General features: G+C 41.5%; 1 protein-coding gene across 2 annotated transcripts in view; it reads left to right on the top strand.

The window, feature by feature from the left end:
* The window catches only part of LOC146650526 (rho GTPase-activating protein 20-like), a 70749-nt gene that overhangs the window by 25796 nt on the left and 22978 nt on the right, over positions 1–21975 (top strand). Inside the window, exons 1-2 of one of the 2 annotated variants that reach the window (XM_085383941.1) lie at positions 14196–14497; positions 17036–17121. In XM_085383941.1, coding sequence (XP_085240067.1) covers positions 14405–14497; positions 17036–17121 — 179 coding nt within the window. In that variant the 5' untranslated portion in view covers positions 14196–14404. Of the gene's footprint in view, positions 1–14195; positions 14498–17035; positions 17122–21975 lie in introns of those variants that run through there. The other variant, XM_085383940.1, reaches the window with a different exon arrangement.

Here is a 21975-nt window from a genome sequence, read left to right as displayed (position 1 = left end):
TAGCCTTTTTGGTCTGGACCTGAATGTGGGCAGCCCATGTCAGGTCTTATCAGCTGGTAAAACAGTGATGTTGTGGTCTTTGCTCAGGGAAGCGACGGCCTTCTTTTCCTGTATTGTGAGGTTGGATGGAGGGACTTTGGCACTGGAGAGCGTGGCTGAGACTTTCATCCTGATTTGCTCTGCTTCTGTCTGTGATAATTTATTAATCCGTATGGCAGATTCTGTGCCCAACACTCTAATGGAAAAGAAAGACAACGCAGGAAATTTCACACCTTGCTTCCAAAAACACACACTCCTCATCCTGAACCTACACAACCCAGAGAAGAAAACACACCTGAAGTCAGTCAGGAGAAATGGGTTAAGAACTTTTCAGACAGGATTCTCACTGAACCTGAAAAGAGAGTATTAGCCAAAGGACTCAATTTTGCCATTTCTCCACAACAGTTGCCCATAGTGGACCTCATCACAGCCACAGAATCTGCCATACGGATTAATAAATTATCACAGACAGAAGCAGATGGCTGATTGGGACCCACACCCAGTTTCACACCTTGGCTCAGGCGATTAGAGGATCATCAGGGGGTCCTTTTGTCCCTCTGTGGGGGGAAACTCGCACTAGGTTTATATCTGGGACTCTCCACCATTTGACCTTAGAACTGAAGAAGCTTCTCGGATGAGAGGTGAAACGTCTTCAAGCAACTTAAAGAAGTCCAGACGCTTTTCTTTGCAAGCTCCTTTGACTACGATGACCTGGATGACTGAGAACCTTCACAGACATAAAACTCTGTATATTCCAACAGATGTTGATACAGTGGGGTGGTTGTGTTTCAGGGATCAGTCCAGAGTTCTATCTACAGTGGGATCCTGGCCACATGCACACGTTTCTCTCAGGCTTTGTTTTGACAGAGCACATGACTGAATGTGCAGCAAGAAGCTGTTCCAGTGCTTGTGGCTCGCAGCAGCTCCGCTGCCCGCTTAAAAATAGCAACAGGCGTTCCCTGCAAGCAGAAGGGAGAAAGCTCCGTGTGTCTGTCAAAGTCCAACCAACACATTTTTGTGATTGTGTGTAAGTTAGCATGTGACTAATAAGCATCTGTCTGCATAGTGTGTGTGTGTATGTGTGTGTGTGTGTGTGTGTGTGTGTGTGTGTGTGCGGGTTAATTGTGGCTGGAAACTGGAAAAAGTTCAACATTATAATTCTGGTCCTGATCCTGGTTTATTTCTGGCATTGCATAGCCAAGGCGTGCCATCTAGTCTAATTAAGAAATGCACACACAACCACACACACACACACACAATCGTGCCTTTTAATAAAATCCAGGCCTTGCTTTGCTGGTTATTGCAGGGTTAGTGAAGCCACACTGGGGTGAAATCCCATCAAATTCCAACAGAGATCTACGGGGCCGTTCCTTCTCTGTCCAGTCAAATTGTTTTCCACACATACAAACTATTATAAAAGTGCTCTGTCTATTCTGCACTTTAGTGTAAATTGTCTGGCTGAGGGTTTGACAGGGTCTTGGCAGTGTGCTGTTCTTTTGTATTATTTAATAAAGCACATAACAAAAGAGATGAAAAAGAAAACTCAATCCTGCACTTCATTTCCATTTAATTTCAATTCAAATTTATTTGACAGGAACAATTTACAGCCATAACTAAACATTAATCTCCTACGAGAAAAGGTGCAGATTTAGCTAACAGCTAATTAGCTAATAGCTAATTAGCTATAAGCTAAAACTAGCAAACAAAAATGAGATGCTGAAATTGTTAATGATGACAAATCTGGTTTATCAAAATTCACCTTTTTACATCACATGAGAAAGAACAAAAGTGTATACTGGATTTCAAATAAGAAGCTTATTATCAGCCATTCCCTGATAGCTTTAAGGGATCTACCTTGCATTGTTTGCAGTGAGTTTATATTTTATAATACTTATAATCCACTGCAACTTGGAGAAAAATATGGCACTTTCTTTGTGTACTTGACCATGGTGGTGGTCAGAGGGCCCGGTGGCGCCAGTGTCCGGCAGCCTCGCCTCTGTCAGTGCGCCCCAGGGCAGCTGTGGCTACAATGTAGCTTGCCATCACCAGTGTGTGAATGTGTGTGTGAATGGGTGGATGACTGGATATGTAAAGCGCTTTGGGGTCCTTAGGGACTAGTAAAGTGCTATATAAATACAGGCCAGGCCATTTATTTCATTAGATACTTTTCAGATAATGCTAATTTGAAAATCTTGCTAACACATTACTGGATTAGTCTAGTTATGCCGTATAACCTATTAGCAAGTCTATATCATAAATATAACACTGTAATCTTACTGTAGCTACAATACTTCAGTTAATACCTTATCGACACTTTCCAAGGTGAAGATTTCAATTCTTCAACCAGTGACTGATTAGCACTTACATAAGCCCTGATTCACATTCATATTCAGCACACAGTCTTTTGCTGTTTTCCAGTGACCTTTGACCTGATGTTCCTCAACCTCAAAAGGAAACTCAGTCTGTTAAATTTTCCTCTGGGGAACACTTAACTGTCCGTAAATGTGAAACTTTCAAGGCCCAGAGGAACCCTCCTCCGATTTCATTTTTCATTATGAGTTTAGGATCCTGGACATAGGAATGCAGACTTTGACCTCCTGACCTTTAACCCCTGCCGAGGCTGATAAGACTCGGCTGGTAGTGATAGGGGCTCACACACTGATCCTGGCTTATGCTGTGAAAGCATGCGCTGATTGACGTGACTCTCACACACAAGCAATGTGCACAAATCCATCCAAACTCTGGGAGACGGACTTTACAATCACACACACACACACACACACACACACACACACACACACACACACACACACACACACACATACGCCTCTGGTGATAAAAGGATGAGGCTGCTGACTGAAGTGTACATAAACACAGTTGAAAGTGTCTGATTGATTAGCGCTTCCTTCTCTGCTGCCTGTCTGACTCCTCCAGGAGAGAGCAACCAGTGTTATGAATCCCTGAGTGACTCTCTGTCTCCTCCTGTCTCCCGGCTGAGCTTCCAGACACATTATTCACAATCTAATGTGAGTCAGCACTGTTCACTGCCCTTCAAAAGAAGATGCTCAGATCTTTTATGCAAATTAGTATCTAGCTGGGTACCAGTTCAGGAAAGTTTTCCATCTATTGTTGTTGTTATTAACTCAATTAAAGCATATCAGATGACAATTAAAATCATTAGAAGTGGAAGGAAATGATGGATACCTGCAGTGTGTATAGTGTTGTATAGTTTCTGCATAAACAGAACACACAGCCGCTGCATTAAAACAATGTGGATGGAGAACTGAAATACAGCAAAGTTGTCAGATTAAAAAGGAAATGACACAAATTGCTGTTAACACTCAAATGTGACCAGAGGAGCTATTATACTGAAGTGAGAGAGATTTTCCAATGAGTTTGTATTATTCGCTCCACCTCATCAAGCTGTCAGACAAGTCGCTGGAAGGGCTGATGGGGTCAGCACTTCAAGTCCTGCTGAGAGGGCTCAGCTGATGGACCGGATGGGAACAGATATTAAATGCCTGATGAGCGACAGTGTTGGCTTGCAGGGGGTGGGGCAGACTGACTGCAATTCTAGCTGGTAGAATAAGAACGGGTGGTAACCCAAGTTAACTATCTAACTATCCATAGTCTAGCATGCAAAGATAATACATTTTCAGTGGCACAGAGACCCTCAGGCTCAAGAATAACTAGCAAATAGGGTTTGACATCAAGTTCTGGACAATTCTGACATGGACAAAGACACGTGCTTGTACATGCTGTTTTCCAGCAGATCTGCCCAAAAAGTTGTTCTGCTTGCTCTTTACTGGCAATCCACTCGTCATATACAGGTTTTAAGAAAACGTGCAGCAACCTGAAAAAGTCGTGCACTGAATTATCTCATGCACATTATCTCTGGCCAGCTGATCCTCTGCACCAAGGTCAAACTGCTTGAGTGCAATTCTTGCTTTAGGCTCTCATATTTTGGGAGTGCCATAACTTACGGGGGTAAACATGACCACGTTTTTACTTAAACAGTTCACATTTTAGGAATTATCCAGAATCCTATCTGCTGTCTTTGATTGTACATTATCCTTTCTTTGTGTTGCTGTGCAAACGGGTCAAACGTGATCGTGTTTACTTTGGGAAAATATGCTGCTCAGCTGATTTAAGGGTGACCTCTGCGCATACCCGTCATAGTCATTTCCCGGAGGGATTTGTTCCTACATTTTTCCCTAAAAAAATACTAAAAAAAGACATGTTGAAGTGATGTTTCCCGTGTTGTTTAGATGACAAAGTTTCAAAACATTACAGTCAGAAACTGCCAAAAATAGATGCAACATTTCCTGGCAGCTTCGTGATATATTGTATCAACAATTCTGAAGTAACTCCTTTTCCTTTTCTTGACTGAGAAAGAAAAGAATCAGATATGGATTTTACACTGAAGCATTTTTTCACTGTTTATGGAAGAATATGGCTGCAAAGTGCAGTTAAAAGATTACCTTTGTTTGAAGATGTCATTGCTCAGTGGATGGGGTCGTGAGGGTCAGCCTGCAGGGATCTGAGCCTGTAGCTCCAGTATGTGCTTCCGAAACAGACTGCTGAGTAAGTGCAATGGTTTCATTACTTTAAGAATGGAAGAGCAGTAATTGATAGAGCTAATATTTTTATTAAACATGTATGATTAAAGTGTTATTGGTTGTATTACTGGTGTGTATCAAACTGTGCAGACCATGAATTTGCAGCGATCCTGGAATAATAAGAACAGTACGCTTTCAGGTTTTCCACTCTATGGATTAATCAACACTTTGGAAGCTTCAGTATAACCATCAGACATTTTTATATTACACTGTGAAATGTGTGCAGAGGACAGGCTGTCTCAAGTGAGGATCAAAAGTTCTCCAAGTTCAGTATAATTTATAAATATTTAAAAAATGTGCACAACTCTCCTACTTTGGAGAAGCCTGTGGAAAGGTTCTGCTGGTGCCTGATGCTGCAGGTATGTAAAACACTCAAATTAAACAGTGCTATAAACATCTGGAAAAAGGTGATTTTTAGCCTTCTTTGGCATTTTAGCCAAAACTGATCATTCACTGCCTACAGGTGGTATCCTGAAGCTGCAATTTAATTGAAAAAATAATGTGTAAAGCACATAAAACTGAAGAGAACAGTGAATTAGAGGTGTGTGGATTGATCCAAATATCCATAGTATTAATATCCATGCAGGTATTGGTATCAGAGCTATACCAGCACAATAGGACACAATCATATTTTTTTATCCTCTAATTTTAGCATGTCATCCACAAATTGTGTTAAATTATTTTATTTCTTTAACCCTTGGAGGGTCTTGGGTCGATTTGTGGCTCTAGGTCCGATAGTGTATGCATTTTTCTAAGACCCCCCAGGGGTTAATGAACAAATATAACTCAATCATTCACAATGAAAAGTGTCTGAACCTTTTTGTACTGATCGACACATCTGCGTTTTTTTTTATAGCCCCTGTCACATTTATACAGCAGGCACTGACCAGTGATGCTTTAGAGACAGACACACAAAAGCGACAGTTTTTTTCAAATACATGAAAAGCTGAAAGGTGTATTTCTTGTGTTAAGTCATTATTGTGGACATAAAAAATCAATGTGATTTAATAGTCATTAAAATGTGTTCAGAATGATTCACCTCATAAATTACAGCACTCTGCTGTCCCCTACATGAGCTACCTCTATACGTTAAAAACACATCAGTGTCGGTATCGATATCGGCGATGCTGGAGACTCGGTACCTATAAAAGCAGTTCTGTGTGCGCCTCTGACAGCACAATGCGTGTTGTAATCCGTTCCGATTTTATCCATCATTCAATAGAAAGCGGGTTTTAAAAATTCACCAGCGTTTTGAGGCTATAGTTTGCGTTCTCCAGAGCGAGAATTTTCGAGATGCTAGGAGCAGCAGATGGGTGGGGTGCAGCGCAACGTGCAAATTTTCAGGTAGGCTTCATCTGAAACAGCTGCATACCTCGAATAGCTCACACTAGAGAATGTCACTCACACCCTGGAGACGTTTAAAAGAGGAACACGCGCCTTTTCTAAGTTTGGAGGAATGTGATGAAGCCACACCAACTTACTTAAATTAGCTGACTTTAAGACACAGGTGCACATAGATAGTGCCCCTTAATACTTGATTTTATAGAAACGGGGGATATCCAGGGATAGGCGCACGTGTGCCACAACATCCCAGTATCACATTGGCTGATCCACAGCGCCAGTGCACAGAGGATCTCTGGCTCTGTAACACAGAAATGTGGTGTGGTTGAATCTGCACCACGCACAAGTTCTGAGTTCTGATTAAATAACCTAACCCGTGTTGCTGCATCCTTAAGATATCTGTGGGCGAGCACGCGTAAACACATGTAAGCAAAACATGTGCACACTCTCCCATATACGCAGGAAAAAGGAATCCCTGATTATGAGCCAAGTCTCAAAAGCTAAATGAGTCCAAATTGCGGAAAATAAACGGAATTAAATTAAAGCGTAATGAATGTATTCTAAATGGCTTCTTTGTTCTGGATCTGAGTTTAGCTTGATATATTTTGTATTGTTAAGATACTGGATGCAATGCACACTGCAAACTAAGCGAGTGATATAGTGACAGAGAGTCCGTCACAACAACTATAAAGCACAAACCTTCAGTGCATCAGTAGCATCTTTCACTCTGTAGGGATACTGTGCTAATCAGATTACAAGGGCTAGAGGGTTTGAAGGCAGGAGGGTGTGTGTGTGTGTGTGTGTGTGTGTGTGTGTGTGTGTGTGTGTGTGTGTGCGCACCTAACTAGAGAGCAGATGTAGCAGGCCAGCAGCCAGGCTTAGACCGTCTGTTTCTCTGATTTCAGTCTCAGTATCTCTGACTGAGTGAATGACAGTCTGTCTGTCTGTCTGTTTTTCTCAGACAGCAATGTTTTAGACAACAGAAGGTTTCACACAATTCAAAATGGCCATTAAAAAAAAAATGCATTTTTCACACATCCTCCTTGTTTCAACAATCAATTGAAATTGTTTTTTGGGTTGTTTTTGCTTTCTGTCTCAGAGTTTTATGCTTGTTCCCAGGATTGTTTGACCTTTTTTAATGTACTGAAAACAGCTTTACAAGTTGGAGAGGCAGTCCTTAGACCCTCTGTTTGCAAAGAGCCGCCAGTAAGAAGAAAGCTGGCTTAAAGGGAGTGAGGCAAAAAATTTTTTTATAAATGGCTGCTTCCACAGTCTCTCTACAGCACTCACCATACCTCTACTAGATTAGTTAAACTCTTCCTCTTTTCATTAATAAAGAATAGAGTAGAATAGAACAGAATAGATCTTTATTTTCACTGTTACAAAAACAATGGGTTTGGCATCTCTCCATTAGCAGCATGTAGATTTTTACATTAATGTGGCTTTAGAAGGGGAAAAACAGTTTAAGAGGTGCCTACACAGGGAATGTATGTAATAACGTATAAATAAAGTTGAGCAACTTCTGTTTTTGAAGCTATACACCGATCAGAGATAGCATTTTGACTACTGACAGGTGACATGAATAAATCTTATTCTCTTATCATGACACCTGTTGGTTGGTGGGATGTTTTAAATGGTAAATGGTAAATGGCCTGTATTTATAAAGCACTTTACTAGTCCCTAAGGACCCCAAAGCGCTTTACATATCCAGTCATCCACCCATTCACACACACATTCACACACTGGTGATGGCAAGCTACATTGTAGCCACAGCCACCCTGGGGCACACTGACAGAGGTTTTAGGAAACAAATGAACATTTTATTCTTAAAGTTGGTGTGTTGGAAGCAGGAAAAACAGGCACGTATAAGGATTGGAGCATGTTTGACAAAGGGTTCAATTGCATGTAAGGATGCATAGCTGCAGATCAGTCAGGGTGCTCATCCTGACCCCTGTCCATTGCCAAAAGCACCAACAATAGAAAAGTGAGCATCAGAACTGGAGCAGAGAGCAATGGGAGAAGGTGGCCTAGTCTGATACACACAACATGCCTTCAGGGGCCTAGTGGAGTCCATGTCTCGATGGGTCGGGGCTGTTCTGGCAGTAAAAGGGGGACCAACAAAATATTAGGCTTCAGGTTGTGAACTTGGCAGCTCCACCCACCTGCTGGACCAACCTTTCATTCGCAAGAGGCAGCCAATCCGAGAGCTGAAACAATATGTTTAAGACAGTGGATGGAGTGTGAACTGAGGATCTACATCAAGGTCAGTTACTGTGAATTTTACTCTGGTAGAGCCCTTGAACATACGCATGTGGCAGAACTGAGCATAACAGCTTTACTCCAAACGAGAAGAAATGTGACGTATGAACCACAACACACAAGATAATTATAGAAAGCATAAGTAACTTTTAGAACAATTTCTCCAGGATTATAGGCTGGATATATATACTAAATACTGTCCTAAAAAACAGCTAATTTTGTGCCGTAATGTGAAAGTGCTATGATTAAAAAACCCTGTCTTTTATCTAGTAAACAGGCAAATAGAAAACCAAAGGAAGTTCTCAGTTTGGCCTGAAACAAAGAAAACAAACAGCCTTTTGGTGTACAACTTGTGGGGCATAGTCTGCTTTAAAGTGGCCTTAACGTGATTGAGACCTGACTGTTATGTAATTTAAAAAAGCTTAAAATCAGCCCTGAAAATGGCGCACCACTTGAGACAGATCTGTTAGAAACAGTTGCCAGCTAACCCACAATTTCCATCTCCAACACAATATTGTTTAGACGTCTTTCTTCGCTCTCCTCCACCTGACTCACTCTCTCACCGCAGGCTTTGTCACAGTCTGTTTCGCCCAGGCCGCCTCCGTCTGTCTCCTCCACATGTCTCCGAGGTCTGATATGCCTCGGCCTCCCCACGCCACAGTGTTTAGACAAACCGAGAGGCACAGAGACACGCTGACTATGGCAAAGAGAGATGCTAAAATTTCTTGCCTTCTCTTTCTCTGAAACTAATCCTGATATTGGTCTCAGAGGCTTTAAAGACTGGATGGTTAAATCCCATAGGAGTAAACAGATGATGGGCTCAGTATGGGAAAACCCAAACAGTGGAAATGAAAACTAGCTTTCACTTTCAGCTGTAGATGAGCTTTCACTATAAACATATTAGGAATTCCCCCGTAAAGGTTTAATCAGAATAGAGTTAGGGGTTTTAAATTCTTCGTGCCTGTCCTCATCTGAAAAAAGAGAGCACAATTTTCTTTTTCAAACACTTAATATACATATTAGCAGGAACACGAAAAGGCCAAACACCAAGAGTGTTGTAACAAAGAAACATGCCTTATGGAAAATGCTGGGTGTGCAAAGCATTTGGTTTAAATGGTTTGAATCCAGTGTCCTGGCAAAATTTATTCTTGTTCCATGAACAATATTTTCCCTGCATAAATGAAGCCGTTTCTTGCCTAACTACTACTAATACTATGAAATACAGACTGGAGTATCCGCGGGTTGAGCCACTGACCCTCTGACTGATAGATAACCTGTTCTCCTTCCAGAGCTACAGCCGGCCCATAGTACCAACTTTAGTACTAATAATAAGAAATATTTGTTTTCTGTATCACTCTTTATCAGTCCCTCAAACATCAATGTGGAGGAATTTTGGCCCATTGTTCTTAACATTGTTGCTTCAGTTCATTGAGGTTTGTGGGTATTCATTAACGCACAGCTCTCTTAAGGTCCAACCACAACATTTTAATCAGGTTACGTCGGGACTTTGATTGGACAATTGCAACACTTTGATTCCTTATTTTTTCAGCTATTCTGTTGTAGATTTACTGCTGTGTTTGTGTTGCATGACCCAGTATCAGCCAAGCATTAGCTTTTTAGGACAGATGGCCTCACATTTGACTCTAGAAAACTTTGGCATACAGAGGAGTTCATGGTCAGTCACGACTGCAAGGTGCCCAAGGTCCTGTGGCTGCAAAACAAACCCAAATCATCACCCTTTTTACCACGTGTTTTGAGGTCTCTGTGCTGATATGCTGTATTCGGTTTTCACCAAACGTCATGCTGCACATTATCGTCAAAATTCGTCACTTTGGTCTCGTCTGTCCAAAGGACATTGTTCCTGAAGTCCTTTGGTTTGATCAGGTGCAACTTTGCAGACCTACAGTAAGCTGTGCTACTATGTTCTGTTTAGAGAGAAGAGGTTTTGTGCTGACAACCCTTTCAAACAAGCCATACTTGTTCAGTATTTTTTTAATTGTACTATTATTAACTTTAACACTTCACATGCTAAATGAGGTCTGCAGAGTCTGAGCTGTAGCTCTTATGTTTTTTGTTTTTACAATTTCTATGAGCAATGCACAATCTTTTAAGTCACACCTAAATGTTCCAGAGCAACAAACTGTCAACATTTCTGCTTTTATAGCGGTGCTCACACCTACTGGTAATCAGTTAACTGAGCGAATTTGATTTGCTGCACTTGGCTGCTACTTACCCTCTTAATTCCTATAGAAGCTGTAAGGTTTTACTTAGTTTCTCACATAACTGAATAGATTTTTGTGAAAACTTTCCTTTTCACTAATAATTGATTATTCAAGAAAGATTCCAGCCACGTGGAAGTCTGGCTTTTTAAAGTAGCAGCAGCGACAGTGGCTGCTGCAGTGGCGGTCGAGGCTACGGTGGTGGATGCCGTTTTGGGTCACAGTTACTCCCTGTCTGCCTGAAGTGTCTCCGTCATCTAACACACATCTATCTGTCCCTGAATCCGTCTATCCGTTTATCCACTAGAGCCTGTCATCAACCCCTCCCCGTACACGAATATGTGTGTTTGTAAGTGAGCTCTTTAAATAGACACTCTGCTATGTGTTTAAAATGCAAAGTGAAAGCCTAACACCATAACCCTCCAAAGACATGAATGAATCTTTCATGAACAGCTCCTGTCAAAACCCTGGACTCTCTCCAGCTCACTGTCTCTCTCAGGAATCTACTGTTTGTTGTCCAAGTCAATACTCTCCTCGCCTTCAGGTTTTCAATAGCCCAGCTTCCTGGGTGTGACAGAGACATTCCCTCTTCCCACACTTCAAAGAAAACGTCAGATGAAATTCTCAAGGACACGTATTGAAGGTCTGTGTTTCATGCCAGGACAGAATCCCTAGAGCAGATTAAGCTCCCAGTTGTTTCTTCTGACCTGAAGCCATTTGGGCACACTTGGTTCAGCTTGGTTGGAGTTTGGGGCTGCCGTCTGACACAGAGATTCGTGACCCAATTTGGATTTCTGGCACGAATTAAAAGTGTGCTTTTTGAGCTACCGTGCAGAAATGTATTGCTTTGCCATGGTTACCAAAAACAAAATCCAAAGCACACTTTTTATTGGTGCAATCTAAAGTGGAACATTTAGGTGGTAAAAGAAAAAGCAGTGCAGTGCAGTGCAGAGGCAGTCATGGTCAACCATTGGTGTTTCCAACCACATTTCTGACACACCCTCAATTTAGTCTAACTTTTTTTCTTTTTGTTTCCTTTTTCTTTCTTTTTTTGGTGTTTTTTTTTTCTTTGTTTTGTTTGTTTTTTGCTTTGGGTCCCTCCAAACAGCAGGAAGCAAAAGCAGTCATTTAACCCCTAAAAAATAGAGTGCACAAAGTGCAGTTTAGGTTCAGGGACAAATATGACTTGGCCGCACTCTGTTCTGGAATAAAAGCATTGATTTAGTGGCAGAATAAAGGAATGCAGCATTTTGTGCATCAAGCTATTTTCTCTAGACAGAATCCAGGTTCCCCGGCTGCTGTCTCACGTAGCTCGTGACGTGATCAAAGAGGATGGTCAAACACTATCAATGTGTTCTTATCATTCGATGCATGCCACTTTTCACAGGACAGATAAGATGGAACAATCACTGCATACCTTTACATTTGTGCAGGAGAGACAATGGTCTACAGTGGGCCGTTATTGTTCTTTAGCTTTGGAATTTCATAGACAGCAAGGCAAAGAAGAGAAAGAAAGACGACTTGGTACCTACATGTTCTTCCAGGTGAGCCAAACGCTTTTTAAAGCTTTGAAACACACCGCAGTGGCACAAAAATACAGATGTATTCAGATATCATTTATATCAGGTCACACTCATGTTGCTGTTGATTTTATACTCCCTGGTTTCTCCTGTATATGTAAGTCCTAACCGTGAAACCAGTGGACATGTGCAAGAGCTTAAAATTCAGTTCACAGACTCAATAAATCAGTTTAGCTTCAGTGGTGTTGGGTGCTTTTTGATTGCCTTCAGACTTTTAAAAGTAAACACTCTCAATCCACAGAGGAAGGTATCCCACTGAGGTTTACTGTAGCTGCAGCTAAAATTCAAATGAGTCAAGCGTCATGCCTGTGTTAAAAAAAAAAAAAAAATACTGTGGAGATTCCTCCTCATCAGTTATTATTATTATTGGCCCTGGAAGTACATTCTTACACCTGAACTGGATCCTCTGTAAACTGCATTACTGTACTGCAGAAACAGGCGTCCTCTATATGGCACCGACTGCCAAAGAAAACACGGAGGGCGCTTCAAATGAAAACACACTCACATGCATATATACACGGGCGGTTTAAGAGTGAAACTAAAGCGTGATTTTAGCAACAGAACTGGGTCAAAACATGAAGATTAGGCCATGACGGGCAGTCTTCAAAATAAAAGGGCCAAATTTGGCACTCATATGAACAACTTATAATAATTAGATAGAAAGTCTTCATTTGACATCAGTTTTTGTTGCAATACAAAAACTGCACTGAAGTCAATTCAAATGCTTGAAACAAGATTCTTTTATTTTGTTTTTACTGACGTGTGTCTGTGGAAGGGACATTGCAAGTAATAATTTACATAATCATAATTTTTAGCATCCTGGTGCCATCATAGTGTTTTCAGTGTTGTCACTGACATCCACCCTCTCTCACAAATGCATACTTGCTTCTGCCACAAATTTGTTCCTTTTACATCAACCAGTCATCAGTGATGTTGGAGTCACCGGTGGACTGAAACAATTATTCAGGCTACTCTTCTGATTCTGTTCCAGGCCTCTCAGACCAGTTATATTCATATTTTAATGTTTAATGTTTATTGCATTTGTCTTGTTTCTATAGGAAAGTGGAGTCTGTAAGCATAACTGTGCCCAAAAAAGTCATTATTTAGACACCTTTTCATAGAGTGAGACGCAAAGTAAGTTTAACTATCTTAGATTGAAGTATTACACAAAACTGCTCACACATGTTTCCTGAAAATGAACGAATTCTTCCTTTCTCTCGTTAATCTTTGCTTTTCCTTGTGACAATCGTTTACTTTAGGGCAGGGGTGTCAAACTCAAATACACAGTGGGCCAAAATTCAAAACTGGAACAAAGTTGCGGGCTAACACTAATATTTATTGGGAAAAAAATATCTTCCTCTAGATATAAGAATGAATCTTTTCTTATGGACTCAAACAAGTTTTGCTGAAAAACTGAATATGGAGCAAGCTAAGCTTAATACTAAACAATATATATATTAGCTGTATAATACCAGTAGGCCAGCTCTAATAGTAATTTGGTATGGCTTCGCGGGCCAAATGTAATTAGGCTGCGGGCCAGAGTTTGACACCTATGCTTTAGGGAGCTGAAATATTATCAAATGTTGCCTGCCTTGTCTGGACTCCGCACATGCGCCCTTGTGCGCGTCTTGTGCGCACTGCTTCCAGAGTTTATCTGCCAGAGCAGAGTGTGGCTTGATGTGTGGATTCTGAGAACCCACTGAGAATCTTACTTGTTTATTTTACAGTCGAGCTGACTGTTGACGGTAGGCCAAATGACCCTTTAGCTGCCGGGAAATATCCCGGTGCTTCCAGCGGGCAGTCCGCCTCTGCTTTGGAATTTATTAAACCACTTTCAGACTTCCGGAAGCTGTTTGCTCTCCACAGACATCGAGCTGTTCTTCAACTAGTCTACGCTCACTGAATTTCTAATTTGAACAAACACTGCAATATTCACCACTCACCACTGCTGTTGTTATTTTTATATCAACTTGTATATATATATATATATGTTATAGTTTTGTTTTTGATTTACAAAAATGTCTCGTGATATCTTTGGATGGGCTGAAAAGTGACTTTATTTTGAAAAGCACGGACGGAAGCTGTGTACCTCATTGTCTTTAACTTTGAAGTTCAGAGTGAGCTGAAGTACACCGTAACCGCTGCGCTCAGAGCAAACAGCGCTCAGAGAGAGACACACAGACAGAAGAGAGCAGTCACCTCTTTTCATACTTCAGATCAGACCTCTCCATCATGGATTCGTTTCTGGCTCGCTCTCCCTTCTCCGCCGGATAAACTTTTGGACTTACTTACGTATCATGGGAATATACCGTGGGTGCGCTCGGACCCGTGGATTTATACAGCCTTGATGGAAATCATGTCACCGCAGCAGGGGACCATGGGACAGAACAGGTCCGACTCTCTGACGGGAGAGAGCAAGGCGCTTCCCGACAGCAAAAAGGTACATCTGAAGTAATGTAACGTTATCTAGACGCACTTTCTGTTCACGTGTGCGCGTTTTTGCGCATCGGGTGCGCTTGTTGTGGGTCTTCTTTTACTTTTGAATGACAATATGAGATGTAAGACACAGAGCAGTATCTGCAAGAGTGAGTTAAAAGACCGAACGCACGTTTCTGTTCCTGGCTTGTTCATTGTGTTATTTTCTGATATGTGTCTTTTTTAAATGTATTTTTAAAAATCAGTCTTTAAACCCTCATCTGTGTGCTGCGCAGCACGTCTAGAGGATCTGAATTAAGACGCTTGACTGTTCCTCGTCCATGTCATTGTGATTGTACATAGTATGAGCGTTTATGTGATCACAGTTTTTCACAGGCTTGATCAAGGTTTGTCCTTGAAGACTTGTGTGGATCCACCCTGTGCACGTGGAATAGTGTAATCTTAAGTGTGGAAAAAAGAAAAGCAAAACCAGAGGACTGGATTCTGGTCTTTCCAACTTGTGATTTATTATTATTATTATTATTCTATAAAAAGTTGAACTTTTTACCCAAGAAAAACTCTTGAAAAACAAAACGGGTCATTACTTTGTTTTTTCATGCTTAGTGCAGAAAGTATGGCTGAAGCCAAACAACAGAAAAAAAATATAAAGAGCGATTATTTGTTAATTTCACAGGCAACACGGGCATGGATGTTGCGCTTCGGTTAGTTGCGTGGCTTCTCTTCACTGAGAGCATAGAGTATTTAAACAGAAGAGGGGAAAAATAAACACAATTTTGCGTGTCATTCCACATTACCGCCTGTGCTGTAAATCGAGGGCTATGCATTACAATTATTTCATGTAAATATTTCCCTCCAGATCTTCGTCGCTGATAGAGCAGACGATTCCCAGCGGCTGCTGAACGAACGCGTAGCGCCCCCTCCTCACGCCTGTTTAAAGCAAGTAACTGTAGCTTTCAGCATGGGAGGATGTGAGCGCTAAGTGTGAACATAAAAGTGCCGCAATGCCTCCTGAAAGCAACAACTGGGTTAGAAAAGTTGACCATAGGTTAACAGGATGTGCGTGATGGTTGGCAAATATAATATCTACTCATATGATCTCCACTAGTTACTTCTGCACAGTACACTGGTGCTTTCTAAGTATTTCACCACTTTCCAGGCCTGGAATTTTATAGTGAAAAATAGTGTTATGGATTTACAAATGATGTTGCTGTAGCCCACCCCAACCCCTCTCTTCTCTTTCCCTTCTCTGAGCAATTGCTGCTCTTTGGCCTGTCTGCAACACACTGGGCTCTGCTCAGCCTTAGGAAGTTGTGAGAAATGCAATCTGTCAGCCAGAGCCTCACCGAGTGAGAAAATGCTCATGAAAATAGAGTTTCCACATGCATCTCTTTGAGTAGGACTTGTTTTTTCCTCTCGGATATTTCTGTGAGAATGTGCTTTCTTGAATTGTACGTGACAGGCATGACAGGTACATAATGTGTACTTGTCCTGCAGCTTTACAGTGCAGACTTCCTCTTTGGCTTTAGCACACAGGCTGCATAATTTAAGACTTGAGGCTTCAGGGTGTCCTGCCTCGTGTCAGTCACCACGGCAGAACAACGAGATGACACCTGTCACCAACGTCGCTGGTGCGTTTGAAAATCTGCGTGGAAACGAACTGAATTATCAAACTTACCGTACACAAAACTAATGGAAAAACCAAACCCGATTTAAAGGGTTTCCACAAAACCATCAAGTCAATTCAACTAATTTGTAGGTGTCAGATATTCATCTCAGGCAAGACGTGTCACTGTGAATTATTGTTCCTTTTTAAAAAAAAAAGAAAGAAAATAAGCACATTGAAGCTGATGCTTCTTTCCTTTTTCTAAATGTCCAATAACTCACAGCATGTTGGGCTGGGCTGTAGCAACTCTGACCTCTATTACTAACAGGAGTTTGTTAAGAGAGGAATGTCACCCTTAAGTAACTCCAAAAAGATTCCAGGAATCTGAGTCTTATTTAATTTGGGTCGCTACTTTAATTATTTCTTGCCTTCCTCTGATTGAATCACTGTAGTGTACGTCGTGGGGGAGGAGGAGGGGGAGGTATTGTGAGCTAACAAGGTTTTGGCATGCTGTAGGTTTAAATGAAATAGCTGTGGCGGACATAAAGATGCCTGTCATACTTCTGTGAGTGAGCGCACCATTTATCGTGCCACAGTGGGAATATGTGAACCATCATAAACATCACACGCCGATGATATATTTCCCAGCTCCGGCCATCTTTTCTGTCTCGCTGTCACTTATTTTTCTGTCTGCCTCCATCTCGCTCGTTTCCTCTTTTCCCTCCTTTTTAACTGCCGTCACTTCTTCTATTAGTCGCTTTCTTCCCTTCTCTGTGAGTCCTGTATTTCCTGCATCGACCACAGCTAAACAGCCAGCTCAGAGCAGTGCTGACTGTGTACTTTGCCTTCCGTCTCTGTAACCATTGCGTGTTGTACCAAACCGAAAACAGTGACGCAAAGTAATGTCTCTGACCCACCTCTCCCTCTCTGACTGTGCAGAAGATGAAGACCCTGGCGCAGAGACGACAGTCAGCTCCTTCACTCGTCATCAGCAAAGCACTCACCAGATCAAGAAGCACATCCAGGTATCAGCAAACACACATACTGAGCTGCTGAGGTGCTGTCACCACTGTGTGCCATATTTCTCCCCTTTTTCTTCATAAACTATTGACCCTACCATGCATGCTTTATAAAGGCTTTATAAACTGAATTTAATGTATTGAAAAAATCCTTTTCCTGCTTTCTTTGCCTAGTAACCTGTTATTTTTTGCACGTACAGACTTTCTAGATTGTTTAAACATAACTTTTCTAGACTTCATGCATTTTGATGGATATTTGCACTGACTCACAAACTTCCTAGAAAGTACTTACCTGTGGGTTTGATGAGGTGACAAGAAAGAAAGTATAGCTACGAGGCTGAGATAAAAATCACTGATTAGAAAATATATGCCTCTGATGAGCAAAAGTGGAAGCCTTTGGTTCCAGGTCTGAGGTGTTTAGTATTTCAGACACACATTAAAGTGTCTAATTTCATCACTTAGATTCAGATATCTCTCCCCTTTTCTGTCACATTCAGTGTCTTCAGACATCAGCATTAAGACTGCCAGGCCTTTCTGACTCATTCATCGAGGGCTTTTAAATCCTCACTTCCATCAGAACTATCGGGCTTTTCATCACCCTCGTATCTCACAAATCCCTTCATCCTCCTTCAACAGTTTCGGAAATAAGCTATTACAAACCCTCCAGGAAGGGTTTGTAATAGCTTACTAGAAACTTTGTTTCTGTTATGCACTCTGTTTAATTTTCTGCCAGTGTCAGCTTTTTGGGGTTTTTAGAGGAAAAACACTTTGAGGCAGGCTGGCTTTTCAAAACACTTTGAAGCTTTAGAAAGTTTTCATGTTGTCATGATTTCACCTACAAGCGAGTGCCTGGTGAATAAACCTGATGCCTTCCCACTGCCAGCGTTACATTATAGAGAATTGCTGTTGGCAGCTTTTATGGAGATCAGGATGGTAAATCTTCACGATTTCGACAAAATCTTAAATAGGCCAGTGTTGTTGTAGGGTCTGTGTGTGTCTGTGTGTGCATATGTGCTAAACAGAGTTAGAAAGACAACTTAGATGCTCTGTTTGGATGCAGAGTGAGACACCATGAGACCATTTATTGAGTGAAAGACAAACAGAGGCTGCCTGAGAGTCTGTCCAAGTCTGACCTGTGCGTGTGTGTGTGTGTGTGTGTGTGTGTGTGTGTGTGTGTGTGTGTGTGTGTGTGTGTGTGTGTGTGTGTGTGTGAGCTGACCTGACGCTCTCTGCTGTCACCCTTAACCCCTGACCTCACATCAGGAGGCTTAGAGGCCGGTGGAGGTCAGCTGGGGTCAGAACCTAACATGTCAGTGAGTGTGTGAAGTAGTTATTAAGGTCCGGATATGTGTGTGCAGGGTGCTACCAGCAGAGTGCTTAGATGACTGAGAGTAGGTAAAGGCTGATGTGACTCTCATGCAGCAGGTGCTTTTCTTTCTTTCTTTCTTTATTAACTGGGCACTTTTTATTATGAATGCATATTTGTTGTTGTTAAGATTTGCAAACCACATGCAGGCTGTTATAAAACCCCGGAGCCCCAATTAAAGCAGTTAGAATGGGAATATCCATGTGCCAGCAGGTCTTGGCAGTGGGGTTGCACATCATTGTATCACTGCTGTGTTCTTTAAAAAGGCTCTACTGCTGTTACAAACTCTCCTTGCACAAATTTTTATTGTAAGCAGCTTTTTTGTTCTAGTTGATAACTTCTTGCCCTTATAGGCTAGGATTTATTGTCAAGTCTTTAACTTTATGCTTAAGAGCTCCTCTCTGAGAATAGCACTGACTTGCTGAGTGTCCTGTTGGTCTGGCATTTTCATCTTGTTCATGAAGCTGTTACTCACTCACAGTCAGTTCATTTTTCAGTATTGAGAACAGCTGGAAAAAAACAGGTTTAAATATTAAACAGTGCAGAGCAGCTAAAGCAGCTACAGAGTGAAACACACCTCAGGCTTTGATTTGAGTTTCTGTTCTGTTTTTTTGTCTCATCTCTGAACTCTTTCCCCCCTTTTTTTTCCTCTGCTCATGACTCGTGCAATCAGTGAACAGCGCTGAGTTTTGGCTCCTGTTCACTTTTTTAAAATAACAGTGCTACAATGAACTGAGTTCTGAGGTACCGGGGGAAAAAACAAAAAACAAAACGAAGGATTAAAAAAAAAAATTGGCACGGTGAAGTTTCCATTGTTTGGAGTGTGTCTTTTTTCACAAGAGATTCTTTTTTCTTCTTTCCCTCCCCTCTGTCCCTGAGATGCGTCCTTGCCTGTGTTTCCCATCAGCCCTAAGAGGCACCGGAAGGGTCTCTGGACCTTTAGCGCAGCCATTTACATCACCTCCGTGCACAAACTCTCACACTTCATCTCGAAGTATAACGTCATCCCTTTGCCTCCCAACTACAGTGCGGGGGATTAAGGGTCTCCTTCAACCTTCAGGCAATGAAATCTATACACATGGACCCCTCCTGACCTCACACTTTCACGTGCTATCAGCCGCGCACACATAAATGTGACAACCACACGGCTCTTTACTTAATCTTAAATCTAATCTTATTTCTGAGTAATGACTTTTAGAAATGTAAAAAAAATTAAAAACATCTCAGTTTTCAGTTTTTTTCCTGGTTGTTGACATCTGGATCTCAAAATGACAAATTCAAGAACACACACCCACTTGCACATCATGCAAAAATCATTTCCTGGTTGTAATAATGAGCTCTGTTAAGGATATCATGGCTGACAGCCCCTAGGCAATTCTAGCTCCTGATTCTGACCTCATCCCTGTGTGTGTGTGTGTGTGTCTGTGTGTGTGTGTGTGTGTGTGTGTGTGTGTGCTTCCTCGTCTATATCAGGGCACTGGTGTCAGGATGAACTAACATTATATTTTGCCTATGAACCTATCTGATGCACGCAGAGCAAAAAAAGGTCAAGTTTTAATTGTTTTATGTGCAGTAGTGAGTTGTTAGTGCGTTATTGTTAATGGTTATTATAGTGTATTTGAATGAGATGTTGCCTGGCTGTTCAGTTTCCTTCAAATCTGTAGAGCTTTTTAGCCTTTTTTAGCTTTTGGTTTTTTTGTTTCCCATTCTTCTAGGGGTCTAATTAGCAATAGAAAGATGCAAAATAGTCCCCTTTTCAGGTTTTAGGAAGGTTAAGGAGTTGTTCTGTAGAAGGAAAAAGGCACCTATACAGATAAAAACAAATCAAAGCTCCTGACCTAGTTACAACTATAGTAGGAATGTAATTCAGAAATGTGTGAGTAATGAAGTGAGTAATCTCTTTATTGCCAGTCTTACTGCAGCCTTCGGGGGTTTTTATGCCACGATAAACAAAAGCTTCCACTGTGATTCGGGCGATGGTGCGGAGTGGAGTGTGTTTATGCAAAAATGATGTCTTCCCAAATCCGCTTGTTAACAGACGGTCTCTTTTCACTGCTTCGTGCACAGAGATGCCAATTGTTGCTTGTCTGAAGATCTTTTATCTGGGACAAAGAGGTCAGGCTGTTGGTGATTCAACCCTCCTCGTACAGAAACATATGCAAAGGTTCAACGGGTGACATCTCTTGTAGTTGGGGGAAGGGGGTCTCCAAATTAAAAAACGTTATCTGCACTTCACAAGTCTCTCCTCTGCTCTCTGTTTCACTTTGCGCAGAGCAGAGGAGACAAAAGAAGAAACTAGCTTTGACTGAAGACTGCTGAACTGTGCTGAAATTTAATGAATGGTCACAAAAATGAATAAAATATTTAGCTTCTTACATTATTTTCCTTTCGATTTCTTCCCCCTTTAATTTCTTGTGGCTTGGGCTTCCCCTTTAAGGCGGTGAAAGAGGAAACACGGACATCTCTGCCTTTGCTTTTTCGTCCTATCTTTATTTTTATTCCCTGTCAGAATTTACGCGTTTCATGAGAAATAAGAGCGAGGCTGAAAGTTTGCTCTGAACACATTTCCATTTATTTGCTTCTTCTCGCCATGTGTTGACTTAATACAGGAAAAGCAGATTTGCCACCAAAGACAAATTAGCTGCAGACAAATTAATGACACAGATGATGCACAGAGACACATAAATGACACTCAGCGTTCTTCTCAGGGTTATTATCAAAGCTGAGCAGATGGACAGTTATATAAGTGTCATTTCTGCCCTGAGGGAGTCAGTCTGTTCTGTCTAGGCTGACTGTTTGACAGCTGGGGAGACTTTAAACTGTGCATCAAGACACAGCAATATAAGCAAAACAGCGCATCTAGCCCCACTAAGATCCCGTTACAATGGGAAATACCTGGAACTGGAAATAAGTGGTAAAAAGAAAGTGGAAACAATGAGTGGAAAGAAAGCTAAGCAACAAACAAGACAAGCATAGAAAGTTCCAGCTGTTTGTCCAGCTGTTTTCCCTCTGGGTATGTAGCACTCACACCTGATGGATCATACTCATGTCCATGACTAAGGCTTTACTTATCTTCCTTCATGATTTAAATACTCGGTGCTTTTGCTGCACGAGGCTGAGGAGATGCCACAGCCAGGCTTTTCTTTACACGTGAAAAAGCTCCATTTCTTTCTGCAGATGGGTTTTCATTTGGGCCGTCACAACAAGTTAACAGAGTCTGGCTCAGTGATGAGGATGCTTTTCTTTGTGATTCAAATTTGGCCTTTTTATTGAACACCGATTCTGTCTTCTTCATTCTCTGTAACGCTTGCTTTTCATAATTCCATCCCTCGAGCTTTATAACTTCGTAGTTCTCGGTTTCATGGTGTCGTTTTCTTTTCTCGATACGCTCAACTCCTCATCAATCAGGCGTTTAATGATTAGGAGCCATTTTTTCACAAATCTGTCAGTTTTTGCTGTGTAAATGAAACTCACTTGTGACTGTCAGACTGGGT

The sequence above is a fragment of the Rhamphochromis longiceps genome, linkage group LG16, assembly GCF_057381845.1.
Source record: "Rhamphochromis longiceps isolate RC_006_pf linkage group LG16, R_longiceps_female_GT1.1, whole genome shotgun sequence".
NCBI lineage: Eukaryota > Metazoa > Chordata > Actinopteri > Cichliformes > Cichlidae > Rhamphochromis > Rhamphochromis longiceps.
The sequence above is the reverse complement of the archived record's forward strand: the minus strand, read 5'-3'. Positions and strand labels throughout refer to the sequence as shown.